The 16417-nt window shown below is 38.8% G+C and overlaps 1 protein-coding gene across 14 annotated transcripts in view; it reads right to left on the bottom strand.

The window, feature by feature from the left end:
• The window catches only part of LOC117289706 (FH1/FH2 domain-containing protein 3-like), a 99851-nt gene that overhangs the window by 31806 nt on the left and 51628 nt on the right, over positions 1-16417 (bottom strand). For 9 of the 14 annotated variants that reach the window (XM_033770945.1, XM_033770952.1, XM_033770946.1 and 6 more), the window contains 6 exons: positions 15716-15763; positions 14754-14819; positions 13583-13660; positions 10469-10567; positions 2599-2910; positions 1766-1852 (listed from right to left, as the gene is read on the bottom strand). In XM_033770945.1, the coding sequence (XP_033626836.1) occupies positions 1766-1852; positions 2599-2910; positions 10469-10567; positions 13583-13660; positions 14754-14819; positions 15716-15763 (690 nt within the window). The remainder of the gene's footprint in view (positions 1-1765; positions 1853-2598; positions 2911-10468; positions 10568-13582; positions 13661-14753; positions 14820-15715; positions 15764-16417) is intronic. The other 5 variants (XM_033770951.1, XM_033770953.1, XM_033770955.1 and 2 more) reach the window with 3 other exon arrangements.

The following is a 16417-nucleotide window of genomic DNA, read 5'->3' as shown; positions in this document are numbered from 1 at the left end:
TCTTTTAGTAAAAAGTGGAAAATCAGATTAGTAATGAGATTAGTATTAGTAAAGACAGCATTTGAAAACATCATTGAACAAAGCACTGAACTAGTGTGGATATATCGTACTGAAATCAGTGCGAAGAATGCTGTATTTTGAAAAAATTGAAAATTGTGTAAATTTGAAAGTAGACAAGTGTTTTCTTTGTATAACCCTGTCCGGGCTGTTTGCCTGAAAGCATATGGAGCTGCATGAAGCCTCTCATGTGCAAAACAATCATTTATGGTGAAATTGAGATACAACTGTTTTCACTGACATAACAATGTTATACCTCGAACATGTTGTGTCGTAGCTGAGCAGATAGAATCCTGTGTATTGTGTAATGCACGTAAAAAAAAACAGTGCACTTATCATAAAGAAAATATGTTTGCCCCGGTGTTCCTAGTTTGAATGACTGCATGTTGTGCCACAGCACTTTGTAAACCATAACATGGTGCTATATATTAAGGGAAAGTTTCTCATACTTCAAAAAAGTAGCTCCACATTCCTTGCAAATAAATACCAAATGTTGCGTCACTGAGTGACAGATTTGAGCGCCATGTCAAAAGCCACTATTGTTATAATTTTTAGTAAGAGATCAATAATTCCTCTTTTATCCTGATTTTGTTTCCAGGAATACCATCTGTCATTCTAAAGGGATTGATGCTCTCTTTTTTCTCAGTAAGGGTGTTAAACCTTTATTTATAAAGAAGGTTAGCTCAATTATTAGTACACCCAAAACCCAAAGTTATTAAGTACATTGTGTACACCAGAAGAAATACTGTTGAAAAAGAACAAAATATACATTGTGCTGCTATCAAAACTGAATGTTCACAAATGTATTTGTAGGTTAGTTCCTTAAGTCAGTGCCAAAATGCTGCCTTACACCCTGTGCATTCTTGAAGCTACATATACACATCAGAATTTGTAAAAACATTCCCAGATGTACAATCAAACCCATGATTATTACCTCTCTGTCAGAGACATGTTTTACAAAATCAAGGTACAGCAGTTTTGCACTGATGCGATGAATAATTCTGTAGACATCAGGAAGACACAAAGGCATCATCCAAGAGCAGCAAAGTTAATTATGAGTTTTATGTTAGCTATGATGGGGGAAAACGTGGTTTAGTAAATAAGGAGGATGTTGTCGACAAGTCAGGAGAGAGAATGGGAGTGGTTGGCTGGAAAGGAGTTTGTTGTGGTTCAAGAGGTACATTAAGATGGATGAAACGAGGCTGGCTTGGGTAGACAGGTGCAGGATGGGTCAGGTAGGTGGGGATTGAAAAGGGTTTGTATTCTGCGAGGTATGGTTTGGTTCAGGGCAGGGGGAGGGGGTGGTTGGAGGTGGACGGGTTGAGGCCCGAGGAGGATGATGGGACATATGCATGTTGGGTAGAAGGTTTGCAGAGTGGCTGTGAAGAGGGAGATACGGCTTTGAAAGGTAGGAGAGGCTGTAGGGTAGGCTTGACACTCAAGATGGGTGGCTTTTAGGTGTCTAGGGCAAACTTTGTGGATTTACATGAAAGTTGTTAGTTGGTGGCAGCAGCGGGATCACAAACTGATGAAAAACTGCCACTCTCTCGTCAGGATGTTAGTCCGATAGAGATGATCAACAATCAATGAAAAGTGGCACACGGCACAGCAAGAAGATGAAGGAGGCAGAGACTTGGCAGACTCTGGCTGAGGGGGAGTGCAGGGTGGTGGGAGGGGGAGGGAGACAACATGGTGCATCTGGTCTTACTTTCGGCAGCTTCAGCAGCGGCTGCCTCTGCAGCTCTCTGAGCTTCTCTCTCTTTCCGCCGTCTTCTCCTCTCTGTTATGTAATCCGCTTTATGGGGGAAAAAGTTGGGCAACTTTTGAAACAGCGCTACCAAAGTGCCAGAAATATACAAACCCTCTGACTTCTCCCAAGAAGTGATTAATTTTACCATGTGAGAACCTGAAGCAAGTACCCTTACCCATGATTCATGATAAAAGCAAGACAAACAAACCAATAATACCAACTGACAAACAGACAAATGTACCCTCAAAACCAACCAACAAACATTTAAAAAAGCGGCTACCAAAGCGACATGATTCCAAATAGCAGTTACATACATGTACACAGCTATCCTTTGATGACAGGTTATTGTTACAAATGTGATTGGAGAAGCTTCAGCTGGCATTAAAGATGAGGTTCAGCAAGAGGTACCTCTATGAGAGAGGTTTAAGCTACACATTTTCTTGTAAAGCGCATACATATCACAAGAGTAACACTAAGCGGACACCATCATCCTAAAAGAGAACGATTTTTTGTGTATTTGGCCTTTTTCGATAGTAAATACTTTTACAGGCTGTTCCTTCTTCACCTTAGAAAAGGCATATTTGTTTATGTTTGTACCTATATTCCTGGCATGGGTGAACATGCAAAGTACACCTTAATGATTTGAGCTTCGACCGGAAGGGCAACACAAATTAGCAGGATTACATGCCAGTGCTGCCGCATATAATAAAATGTTACTCCACATTTACTCTCACAAGTCTTTGAAGTTAAATAGAAAATGGATAAGAGGATTAACGTTACTCCACACTTACTCTCACTAGGAGATGTCGGTGTGGTGGTATTAGTAGGAGTAGCAGCGGGGGTAGAGACTGAGGGTGACTCGGGGATAGACTCCGGTCTGTGACGGCGCCTCGATGGAGTGGTGTCTTCCTCAGTGGGTTTTACTCTGGACGGACTGTCATCGGTGGACGGCCTGCTTCTACTCCTTGAGGTATAAGTGGTATCGTCTTCGATGGTCGGTTTCCTTCTCGTTGGGGTGGTGGGGATGTCATCTTCCGGTTTCCTTCTTGTTGAGGTGCTGGTGGTGTCGCTACCAGGTCTGGTTCTCAAGAGGGCATCGTAAGCTTCATGGTGGAGTGGTTAGAGGATAATGGTTTAGGGGTTTGTAAAGAGGAGAGGAAAAGTTGGGGATAGTGAGTATGAAAGAGAAATCAATGAGTCTGTTAAAAAACACTGAGAATATTAATATAAGAAATAATGTTGAATTTTGATCATTAGAGGATTAATTATAGGATCATGTTTACTGAGCTGTTTCCAGCATGTGAACAAGCTTGAAGAAACATTAAATGGGAAGGTACATGTATACCCATAAATCATCCCTAAATTGGGATATGCATCCAAGCAAGCAATCGCAACAGTTCAAAGGCATTGGGATATGCATCCAAGCAAGCAATCGCAACAGTTCAAAGGCATTGGGATATGCATCCAAGCAAGCAATCGCAACAGTTCAAAGGCATTGGGATATGCATCCAAGCAAGCAATCGCAACAGTTCAAAGGCATTGGGATATGCATCCAAGCAAGCAATCGCAACAGTTCAAAGGCATTGGGATATGCATCCAAGCAAGCAATCGCAACAGTTCAAAGGCATTGGGATATGCATCCAAGCAAGCAATCGCAACAGTTCAAAGGCATTGGGATATGCATCCAAGCAAGCAATCGCAACAGTTCAAAGGCACTGGCTTTGCCTCATACCTGCCATGCAGTAAATCAGGTAATGAATCAGGTGATCAATTAGGTGATCAATCATGTGATCAATAGGATGATCAATCAGGTGATCAATCATGTGATCAATAGGGTAATGAATTAGGTGATCAATCAGGTGATCATTTGGCTGATCACTCACAGAACATGTGATCAACTGCTTTGAGATCAGAAACTGACTCAACCCTTCCATCCTCCACAAAGCCCTTATTATCCAATCACAAAACTTGCTGAGCTGCTATTTAAAAAGGCAAAAAAAAACTAAAAATCAAACTTAAAAATGGCGGAAAGGTCAACGGGAATGTTGAAACTGCTAATGATTCAAGTATGGTTGATACTCATGCACTGAATGACCAATAAATGTTGTGCAGAATCTCACACTGAGTTGGATGATCACAGTGAGATGAAGGACATGATGCCTCACAGGCAACATCAAATCAATGACTCCTGAAAAACTGATACATGCAAGTCCACTTTTACTTCCGAAATTCAGACTTTGTTGTTGTTGAAACGCTTTGACTTACTCTTCATTTGCTTTGCATTTGCTTGGCTGAAAACCTGCTTAGGAGATGGTACAGCATTGGTTTCAGACTAGTTGATCATTCAATTTCAGTAATAATCATGAAAAACATACCCACAAACAACAAACCAGTCTACAAGTGAATCTTTGTGTGATTGATTTCTATTTCAGAACCAGGCATTTCTTGTCCAAACTCAAAGCTGGGTTTATTTGTTCATCAAATAGATGAGAGCTTCCGAATAACACCTACAAATAGTAAGCCCAACCAGGCCTGTATATTTGGTTTACAAGGCCTGTATATTGGGTTTGCGGTAACACCATGTGTACATCTACTTGCTGGGTAGATTATGCTCTTTTTAGAACTTGTCTCGCTTTAATATATTCTACTGCCCCGGAGTGGTTTTTCAGAATTTTGAAGACTTCTCAGTTCAAAAAAACAATAAAAGTATTACATGTACATAAGTTCATTAGTTTTTGAAAGTCGAGTGCATTTTTAGAGGAAGCTGCATTTAATAATTCTCCGAGTGATTGGTCCTAGACCAAACTTTAAATGAGCGTTTCAACTTTTCTGTTACAATTAGACTGTAGCCAATGATGTGCCATCTCCTCCATGGATATATTTACATGCAGCGTATAACGGGAAAACTGGGCCAGTCATTTTTTGAGGAAACCTCAATGAGAGAAACTTCAATTTGTACTTGATTATTTCAAGGGGCACCAAGGCAATGACCAGAGGCCTTGGGCAATTGCCTCCATAAAGTATCAGGTCTGTACAGCTATATAATATATACTGCTGATTTATGTTTTCATTATTGGTTTTTGCTGAGAACTACAAGATCCGACAGAAATATTTTCTGAGGGTCAAATTTGCTGAATTCATTAGTTTTTTTAAACATGACTTAGATTATTACAAAACATTTTTAAACCAATTTTATTAAAAGATGTGTGTAAATTCCATAGAGTTATATATAAGAACTAGAGGGCGCACTGGTGATGCTTCTTGCACAAACACGACAGGACCGCAAGGAGACAGGTGCGCGCCATTCTGTACGTGCGTTGAATATTAACACACACGTTTGTGTTTATTGTTTTGTCAACTTACAAAATGGCCGCATAAACACACGCTGAGCGATGCCTGTTTTGTCAACTTAGAAAATGGTCGCCTGCTCGCATGCCGGGTCGCGATATAGGCCAGTGCACCCTCTAGTTCTTATATATATCTCTATGGTAAATCCACAGGTGAATGAAATGAATTCAAATTGATATTGCTAGTATTCTGAAAGGTTAGAAATGGTACAAAAACCTTATGCACATGACGTCATTTGAGTTAGGGCGCCCTCGGCTAGAGGTTAACAGAAGGATGCTCATTGGCCCATCCTGTGCACCGCACATACAAAGAGGCGCAATTCTAATGTTGCATCATTGCTTTACCTCTAAGATGGCAGACTGATGACGTCAATGCATAGGTCTGTTACAAATATATACTGACAAACTAAGACATATTTTCATTGACTTCTTTAAAAATTACGGCACCTTCTTTCTTTGGATCCTTGTAATTCTTAGAGTATTTCTGTTGATCTTAAAATTTCAAAGTGCGCTCTTTATTCAAAGCTTGCTCCTTTGCTTTTTCAAACACAACATTTTGCTGCTGATGGGTTTTTTCCCTCTTCTTTTTTAAACCGCTTTGATTAAAACTTTTGCAATAACTCATTCCACACAGTTCCTCTAGCCACTGGACATAGGTCAACTATGCTCAAATGTTGACCTCATACCTAAATGACCTATGACTTGACCTTATATTGTGACCTCTGTCTTCAATTATACACACTTGGAACATGACTTGTATCCCTGGCCTGACCTGTATCATTGGCTGCCTTCATACAACTGATTCGGCAAAACATTTGCTTAACGAGTTTCTACAAAGAAGCAGGAAACCAGTCACAAATAGTACAAATAACATTGTTATTTTGTGCAAAGGTGTTCTTTGTGCTTAAACAGCTCCAAGAAATTGACCCCAGGGCACAAAAAGGTAGCTAAGCACAACAAAACTATGCTTACAAGAATAAGGTTACCAGCCAAAATACCATGTCACATGTACAATCTATGACTGGTATCCTGCTTATTTTTGCCCAGCAGAAACACGTAAAGCGTCATTGTCTGCTTAAGCAGCTCTATGAAGTTTGGCCCAGGTGTAACCTTGTTCACAGATTTCATCACACAAGAAGTACATTCATAAAGCCAGATGTCATAACATTGAGGTCTTGCTCCAGTGGCTAGCCATTTTATAAACAACAACAATAAACAACAACAACTCTGCTTTCCACAACGAGAAAGCAACAGCTTAAATGAGCAATGAAATGAAGTGCTCGGCTAAAATGGCAACTACAAAAACAAAACAGTGCGCTTGAAAAACTCTGAAGTTGTGTCAGCCACACCAGATGGCCAACACTACCTTACCACTGGCCCCATATCTTGAGGAATACCGGTCAATCCAGCGTGGGGTATATGATGAATCACCTTAATGGTAAATTATCAAGCAGGGTATTTTGTTAGACGTTTGCCACAAAACTCTTGGACAATTTGCAAAGCATAACTCTATTTTGAAACTGGATGAACTTGGAGGATGCTGTTAACAAACCAAATGGCTCTTAAATGAGCCAGTCAACCTCCAGTGAATACGTTTCAAAATGGCGTACCCAACACACAACTAAATAAACATTCATATTATGTCCATCCTGACAATCCCCCAACCCAAATCCATAACGACAACTAATTTCACAATTCCCAAAGTTGAAGAAGTTCAGAGGTTAGCACACTTTTAAATGCAACTAGACAAGTGGGACAAAAATAGTCGCCCCTGAAATTGAAAAGTCAATTTGTTAACAACACACAGAGTCAAAAAGTGTTTTACATTATTGGTTTCTCAAAATAAAAACATGTTCCAACATAAAGCATGCTACACAGCAGACATTTTCTTATCAATCAATATACAGGCCAGGAGTTGAACATCTCAGAAAAGAAACGATGTTCACAGGCCAGGAGTTGAACATCTCAGAAAAGAAACAGTGTTCAAAGGCCAGGAGTTGAACATCTCAGAAAAAAAAAATGTTCACAGGCCAGGAGTTGAACATCTCAGAAAAGAAACAGTGTTCAAAGGAATTCTCTTCTACATACGGCATGTTGCTGTGCAGTTCTGAATCCATCAAAATCATACAAAACTAGAGGGCCTTGAGAAGGGTTAATCATGCTGGATTGTTGTGTTATCTCAAAGGGATTAAATATTAAATATTCTCAAAACAGTCAGCGATACCTGAAAGTGTTAGAAACAAATAATGGATGCTGTGTTAGATTCTTGCTTTTTCATAAACGAAGGGCATATCGGAGTCACTTCGGTAGTGGCTATGGCTGAAAAGTCCCTTTTCTTCAATGTTGTCATTGAAGCCATTGGCAGTAGACATAGTCAAAGTCTTTGAATCAGACACATACCAAGCTGGAGTCCCTCACAGACAACTTCATTCTCTTGTGATGTGTTGTGAGTAGTAGTCTGGGGATCAGACTAAGCTAATACATGAAGGGCATACTCCAGTATGGGAATTAAAAACAACATCACCCAAAACAGTACAGTCTTACATAAATGCTATTCTAAGTTGTCTGCCACACCTCTAATAATGTGTGTTAGAAAGATTACACAATCATACCATAGAATTCTAACAGAACAAAAAAGTTAATGAATGTGAAATGATGACAGTCAACATCTCCACAAAACATTAATGTGATCAAGTTTGTAACAATTTTCTCCAAACCACATGCCAAGATGCAAAAGCAGAAGCAACCAACTCTTGCCACTTACTTGGAGTGTAAGGAGACGAGATTGAAGGTGTTGAAGACGGCAGATAGGAGGAAGGTTTATAAGAAGAGGAGGATGTTGGGGAAATGTAAGAGGAATCTCTACCAGGGTAGGATTTGTAAGATGTTTGAGTTGGGGATTCTGTCAACGATTTAGAGGTGTCGACAGATGAACGGCGAGTCCTTTCAGATGATGAAGAAGTTGAGGGTTTAGATTCCGGTTTTGAGGTCTTAGACTCTGGAGGTTTGGAGGGTTCTTTGACGGGTTCTTTGGGAATGATCTCATTGATGATGGAGGGTGTGTAGTAGGAGAGGGCAGAGGGTTTGCAAGATTGGGTTGGAGCGGTGGCGTCTCCACTGATGGAGTCACCACCAGCGAGAAGACGAAGAAGATCGTCATCCGCAGCTAGAGAAAGATACCAAAGGAATGATTGTCAAGAAAAACTCGGAAGAAAACCTGTAATCATTAATTTTAACTCTGCAACAAGCAAACCAGCCAAGTTCTCAAAGAGCACAGTTAGGTTAATATTTGCTGAGGGTTTTTTGGGTCTCAAAAGTAACTCTGTTTCAGTTTGTCTGACAATGTTTTTAAAAAAATGAGGGAGGGAATAAAGCAGCAATAAAGTCTTTAAAACGTTACTTCCTGACAGTTGGTTTCTTTTTTTGCCCTGGTTTTAGGTAACTTTGGAGCAGGTAAACAGCTTCTATTACTCATTGGTTGATTCAAACATCTCCAGAAAAACCAAAGTTTAATAAATTAGTAGTGTTAAGTGGAATTCACAGTTGAAGTAATATCTAAGGGTTCTTGAGAATTGCAGCAGGACTCCAACTGGCCAGGAACAACAGGTATGCCTCACTCAAACTGCCAATCATTAAATCACTCCTAAACTGGTTATAAATATTCAGGGTGCCTTTTGCGTGGTTTAACAGCTGGAACAGGATTCAAGGGTTTGTTTGTTTGTTTGCTTGTTTGTTTGTTTGTTTGTTTGTTTGTTTGTTTGTTTGTTTGTTTGTTTTGGGGTTGCGGAGGGAAAGTTATTTGCAAAAAAAAGACGCAAAACAGTTCAGCAAAGGGTCAAGGAAAAGCTGGCAACCAATCAAAAAAGCTGGCAACCAATCCAAAAAGTAGTTGTTACTGTCACAAAATATCAGAGGTTCTTACACCCAATAAACAAGTTAAAGGAAAGGTTGCTAGGAATAATTATGAGTAGAGATGCAAGTTTCTAGGCCAAGATTCATTTAAAAGTTTGGAAATGAACAACATTTTCAGATGAGTGTGTTTGGGAATATTACATGCTCTTAACAAAAAATGTAATGAGAATTTTGACTTTATGTGAACTTTTAGGAAATAGTTTGAAAGACTTTGAGGAATGGGCTGATGGGAGCATTGGTGGCATAACAAAACTATCATTTATTAAGGTATGTTCAAAAAGAGGTTAAGGGAGTTCACATGCTATCAAGCTATTTCAGATGTTGAGTTTCATTGGGAATAACTGTTTTATTTTTATTTATTAGATGACAAAATGACCATTCTCTATACAATGGCTAAATAGTAAATCTACTTTTAGATTGTCTGCATACAAAAAAACTACAATGTTTTTCCGTCGAGATGGAATCACAGAAAGACAAGAATGCAAAGAGGGAAGTTATAATCAGGAAGCTGCAGTCAAACATGGCTGGTAGTCTGCAGGTAGAGGGGAACCAGCTGGCCATTCTCTCATGCCAAGCAAACCTTGTCACAATCCTCACATTTAAGAATCTCCTCCACGGACTGTTCTCGTTTGAGAGGACGGAACATCGCTATTTTGGCGAGGGAAGTCGGAGACCCGCTCTCTTCACTACTCATTCCCCTTTTAAGAAGTCCGGGACCCTTCTTCTTCAGCAGGTCTTTAAAAAGGTCATTGTCGAACAAAAGGGATTGAGGATAAAATCAAAATGACGCAATGTGTTTGAGATGAGACTAACAAAAAGAAACCTTGAAGAAAACATTAAATGAAATTAAATTGATTATTCAAAGGTTATTTCAGAACTTGTCACACCCGTCTCATCATTTTTGAAATCATAACAGAAACACAAAGCCTTGATAAACAGACAAAAGATAGTAGTTACTTTATGTTTACCCAAATTTACATTAAGGTAGACACACCCATAAACACATATAATGAAACGCTCCCTGTTACCATGGTTACTTGACAAAAGTGTGATGAGGTGTTTTATCTTAAGTTTACCTCGGATGAGATTGACTAGTGTGAAATTCACTGACTAGTGGTCATAGTTTGTCAAAGACTAATGTCTGGAGAAATATATAGAATGACAAAACAAATACTCAAAAACAAGTTAAATAACTTTGCTAAATATGAAGGCTGCTTCTGGCACGTTGTGTACATTTTGTCTCTGAAACAAATAAACATTAAGTGGTGGTAAAAGATTTTACTCATTTGCAGTCAGTGGCACAGAATTGAACTCTAATTTCATAATAGTCTAGGCCACCCAAAAACATTTTGGCGGGGCAAACAGAAACGGAATGAGGTTAGTTCATGTTAGTTTGACTTACTGGGTTGGCGTGCAGGGCTAGTATCCTGACGTATAGGGCTGGTAACCTGGCGTGTAGGGACATTGTTTGGCTCTGACGAGCGTGCACTTTCTTCAGTACCTAGGAAGTAATATGCAAGGTGACGCATACAGTGGGGGTGGGGGCAGGAGTGACACATACAGTGGGGATAGCAGTGACACGGAATACAGTGGGGAACACAGAGTAACGCAGGGACACATTGTAGAAGATACAGTGAGAGGCAGAAGAACAGAGGATTGTGTACGAAAAGAAACGCACATACATGTAGAACAGATTCCAGACAGTTTGCACAGGGGGAGAAACAACAAAAGTAGCACAAAACCAAACAAAAACAGACAATAGAGATGAAATTAAAATAAGTTGAAAAGGAAAAATAGAAGAAAAATAGAAATAGAAATGCGTTAGTTTGATTGTAACAATTACGTTCAAGTCACTCCAACATTCCTGTTTGATATGAAACAAAGGTTTAGAAAGACGCTATTACCGCAATCATGTTAGTAAGCACGCCAAACCAATGTTGGGGGTTCTGGGAGGGTTTATGTATTTTAACCCTAGCTCTGAAAGTTACAGACAGGAAAGAAGGGGGATGTGGTGACAGAAAAACCACAGCACAAAATACTTTTTTTTTATTAAGAAAAAGGTAAAATAACCTGCAAATTATTGCACTGTCAATGCATGATTGCGAGCAGAGGACACACTTTTGTTTTTTAAAACTGAAGTAAAAAATAGAAGAGCAGGGCTGCAATAGCCACTGGATAAATGGACCACAGGCTTAAGTCCAGTAATTTGGGTATCAGACTAAACACTGCATTCTGAACAAGTCCTGGGGCCGATTCCATAGCGCTGCGAAACAGTTCAAATCTTGTTGTAAACTATAGCAGAAAAATTTGCTTCTGAAAGCGTAAGCCTATTTCACAGGTTAGAATATTTTCACCATGGATTTGCATTGTTGGAAATCACGAAATCGGCCGTGAAGCAGCTCTATCAAATTGGCCCCTGCAATCCAATGCTTTTTTCCAAACAAACACTTTTGAAAATAAAATAATGTATTCTGAAGGTTTCAACGCAAAACCTTCTGAAAGTTCAGTAAATAACATTATGTAACACCATCATGCAGCTGCCACATTTGACATGTTCCCAGTGTACAATGGCGTTAATGAATTCCAATTCTCAATACACCAGACTATTTTTTCCCTGAAGTCTCAATTTGGTTTAGAATGATTGAAATTGAGAAAACCAAGATGGCTACCAATTAAAAAGCATGCAACTAAAGAGGTGTCCAAGTAAGTGGCTATGACTGGATCAACACTTTCAGCAACAGCCAGAGCCGTATCCACAATCGCCATTTTGGACTTGGTCTAAGCATGAGAGAAATGTCCTACATAACAAGTTGAGTTCCATTTAAAGTGTGGGGGGAAAATGTCAAAGCATTTGTACGACAAATGTGCCTCTGAATTGAGTTTCAGACTTCATTAAAGCATTCAGGAGACAGTGCCATGAGACAGCACCTTTGATTTTGTGGGGGAAATCATGCTCTTTTTCATGAAAGATCAACCAAGTTTTGACAGTACAGGTAGTAAATTCAAGGTAGAATTTCCTGAAAGCAAACTTATGAATAGAATGAAGTTTGATAGAACAACATTTTCATGAATGTCAAGTTCTACATGTATAATAATTTGTTTATGATTCACTCCATGCAGCCGATAGTCTTTAGAGGATGGAGTATCAACTCTGCCTAATAAAGTGCATTGTGCATTGTTAGCGAGGTGCAGCCAATCAGCGGAAGGAAACTTTGTCACGTGACTACTCACTGCCTTCTGGTTGGTCAGATTTGGGCTTGCCAAACACATCATCATCCATTGACGTGTCAAAGACTTTTGAAGGATGGGAAAGAGGGAATGGTTTTTTTTAAATAGAATAAATAAACAAAACACTTCAACAAGGTCATTCAAAGCTGTCAATATAAATCATCTGCTCAAAAATAGTGAAATAAGATGCAGCTTTTTAAATCTGAGAACAAAGCATTTCTGAAAATCGGTAGAAAATGCTTCTCAACGAAATCCAAAACTTGAGGATACAAATCGCTTTAAAAAACTTCAAACACAAAGCAAAGACAGTGACTTTCTTTTAAAAATAGCGCAATAAACATTTCACTCTACTCTGCAAACTGCAAACACTTTCTTAAGTACATGGTTAAAAAAATTAACAATTCACGTCAAACCCTGTGCTGCACAGGACTGACTGCTAAAATAGAACCTAGTGAACACAATTCCATGGACCTGCTTACTACATAAATATTCCCTCAGGAAATCTGTGCCTTACATATTGGCACAATAACATAAGAAGGGGGCAGAGGGCTGAAGCAGAGAAGGGGAAGGGAGAAGGGAGGCGAGGCTAAAAAAGGACAGTGGCAGGGGGGATGGGGGAACATGGCTGAAGGGGAACAGGTCAAAGGGGGTGAAGCAGAGAAGGTGAAGGGAGAAGGGAGGCGAGGCTGAAAAAAGGACAGTGGCAGGGGTGATGGGGTGGGAATGGATTTCCAAATAAAACTGATCAACTAACATTTTATGATTAAAATATTAGAAGATGCCACTTTCTCCCAGCCTGAATGGAAAGTGGCGACTTACAGTAACTGTAAAATAAAAATATATTTCTAGAATCTAGGGAAATGTCTTCAGTACAGTGGCTATTCCAGAAAAGCACACCATGCAAGAGAACTGCACATCACTCCAACGCATGCCACAGTGAATCCAGGATACCTTCATAATGTTCAGCTCAACTTACGTGTCATCTCAAGCTTTTTATGATCACTCTTATCATTATAATGCTTTATCCTAATTTGTTGCAATCTGATTGGCTGACACAAGTTGTTACAGTTATACTGATTGGCTGAATGATTTTGAATTTTTTGTTTCAATGAATACGACAGAATTGACTTCCTCAATCCAAATACTCCAATCAGATCTTCTGTTATATACCATACATTTGCTGCCATCACAGTTACTCGATATGATTGGTGGAAAGTAAATGAATTGAATATTAATGAGTAAGGAATGATTATCCTGGATCCAGCTGCTCTTTGCTGATGTGACTTACTCCCGCTGGGTTTAACGTCGTTTTCTCCAGGTGTCACTGAACTGGCTTCTGACTGGGTGGATTTCTTAGGCCTGTCAACTAAGTATTTATCATCAAATTATGACACATCGGAAGGTTGCTCTTAATAACAACACAACTAAAACTACTCAGGTGTCTATTAAGACATGGTATTTTCTGGTTAGTAATCAAACATAGCTATATTGTATATACAGCCCTTCTATAATAATCAGATATGCAACTTGGTAACTGCTAGATGAGAGAACTCTATGGTACACAATATTGCGCAGCCATTTTCATTTGTCTACACCTCAAAAAGAGAATACAAAAAGATAAATTCTTCTTAGAAGTTGCACGACTGATATCTCCATGTTTATCACACAGTAAACATTGTGTCACCACGGGACTATGCCAGCATGCATTGGGAAACCTTGGTAATACAATAACCTTGGTAATACAATAACTGCACCCTTACATGTAGAGCCAAGTAGAAATTTACTGTGCAGAAATAAACTCAGCAGCTAAATAAATAAAGTGTGAGTCCCTGTTGAGGATGGCTAGAAAGACAAATTACTACTACTCTAAAAGTGAAATGTCTAATCCCTCCCTCCCAATCCCAAACAAGCTCATTAAGTTGTAGAAAAAAAAATACAACGGTAAAACTGGTCTGTCAAACAACGCTTACACTGAAAATTTATTTTGTTTTACTTAAAAGCATTTTAAGGAACTATGTCAAATCATCTTCAAAGGGTCTGGTCTTGCTAAAGATGAGGACATCAGATCTGAGAGGAACTTATTTATCATGCAGAACACTGCAAACAGCGAGGGGGGAAATAACCTCTTCTGGAAGTTCAATTAAAGAAAAAAGATTGAGTGCGAAAAAAAGGATTGATAACTTGCTCAAGTGTGCGGTTGAATAATTAAAAAATATCGAATAAGAGATAACTACTTGTCTTTTATAAGTGAAACTATTCAACATTATATGAACATAGATTTTTTTTGTTTTTTTTTACAAACGTTTCACTAGGTTTTATGAAAGGAGTTTTTTCAAAAGTAACGGGTTTATTTGCCAACTTTTTCATCAAACAAAACAAGATATGAAATTGGTTCTTCCATTGAGTTATTTTACCCCCTCTGGGTATGATATTATAGTCTTCATGGATGCAGTACTTACAGTGTCGTAAGGATTGATTCCCCAGTGGGATCTGAATAGGCTTTGGATTGGCCCGGCTGAGCCATTCTGATATTAAAAATAATTGTACAATAAAAACAAGTCAATAACACCCGATCCCAACTTCATATAGAGCTGCCCTAGCACTTTGAAATTAAATAATGAATTTGCTTACCAGACTAAGGTTACCAGTCAGTTGTCATGACACAACATGTCACGGGTTTCCTGCTCATTTTTGATGAGCAGAAAATAGTTACAAAACATTTTCTGGCTAAGCAGCTCTATAATGACTTGTAAACAAATATCAAACAACTTACAAAAAGGGACTAGGATGCTTTACTTGGTAGCATTATTTACAAAAGACCTTTGTTATCAGACATGTATTTAAGATTCTAGGTGAGGCTTAGACTGGTGCTCTTGAAATGGACTTTGATGTTCACCATGCCTAGCCGCAGGAGGCTAGACATTAATTATGTGGGTAAAGAATCTTGTGATATATATCACTACTTGTTTTATCATGTCCTTAAAAAATTATGTGTTTGAAAATCAGAAGTTAAGTTCCTGACCTTTGCAATATTTAAGATTCGAGATGAGGCTTAGACTGGTGCTCTTGACATGGACTTTGATGTTCACCATGCCTAGCAACAGGAGGCTAGACATCAATTGTGTGGTTAAAGAATCTTCTGATTATATCACTACTTGTTTCACAATGACCTTTGCAACTTATGTGGGGGTTTTTAAGTTGAAAGAAAATCTTAAGATAAGTTCTATTATTGACAAAGTTCTAATAAAAATAACGCTTTTTCCAAACTTTATATTCCCCCTTTTTTTTGCATAACAAACTGAAAACCATTTTTATCCATTGGGAATATAATTATTGTATATCAGTATACGAAGGTTCCGGTAATGGTAGTGGGGTGATGAGTTACAGGTCTGGTTTATTTCTATGACTTATTTTAACTTACTGCTAGCTGCATCATCACCATAAAGCAGTGCAGATGGCGTGAAAGTCTCTGGAATATCAAAGAAATTAAAGTATGTTCTGAATGTGCCCGAGTTTTACAGCATGCTCAAACGCACACTGAATAGCACAGTATGTTACCCCATCCAACCCTTCCCCAATCCCCATGCATCACAGCAATTAAACCTTGAGGCCTTTCCACACTACAGAAAATCTCTGTTGAACTTCAGTTCCATCCCTGTTTTTTGGACTGACCTTTTCACGCAACAACATTTCAACGCGGTTTTAAGAGTCTTTATATTTCAAACATCAAGCATCAAATATCAAGAAAGACTGTAAGGGGAACTAACTGTGTGATCTTGAATTAATTTTGGGTTGAAAAAAAAAAATCATCACATTGCTCTTGAAACAGTCTGATCAAAATGTCAATCAGTTTGTAAAATTCTTGATTCTTAAAAAATTCAAGAGTTGATCAAAACAAAATTATTTTCCCCATTTGTGAAAACAAAATATGTGAATTGTTGATTCACTCAAACTAGGAGAGAGAGTAATTGCAGACAAGAACTTCTGAAACTGCGATCCACATCTTAGAAGGTATATTGAAACGATGGCATTTGCACTGTATGGAAACAAAACTCCAATGCCTTGATCAAGGCTACATAGAATCCAAGGAACTTTTGGAAAACAGTGTCCTCAGTGTTAGAGA

This window comes from Asterias rubens, chromosome 4 (assembly GCF_902459465.1).
Source record: "Asterias rubens chromosome 4, eAstRub1.3, whole genome shotgun sequence".
In the NCBI taxonomy this organism is placed as follows: Eukaryota; Metazoa; Echinodermata; class Asteroidea; order Forcipulatida; family Asteriidae; genus Asterias; species Asterias rubens.
Note: the sequence above shows the minus strand (reverse complement) of the source record. Positions and strands in the feature narration are given on the sequence as shown.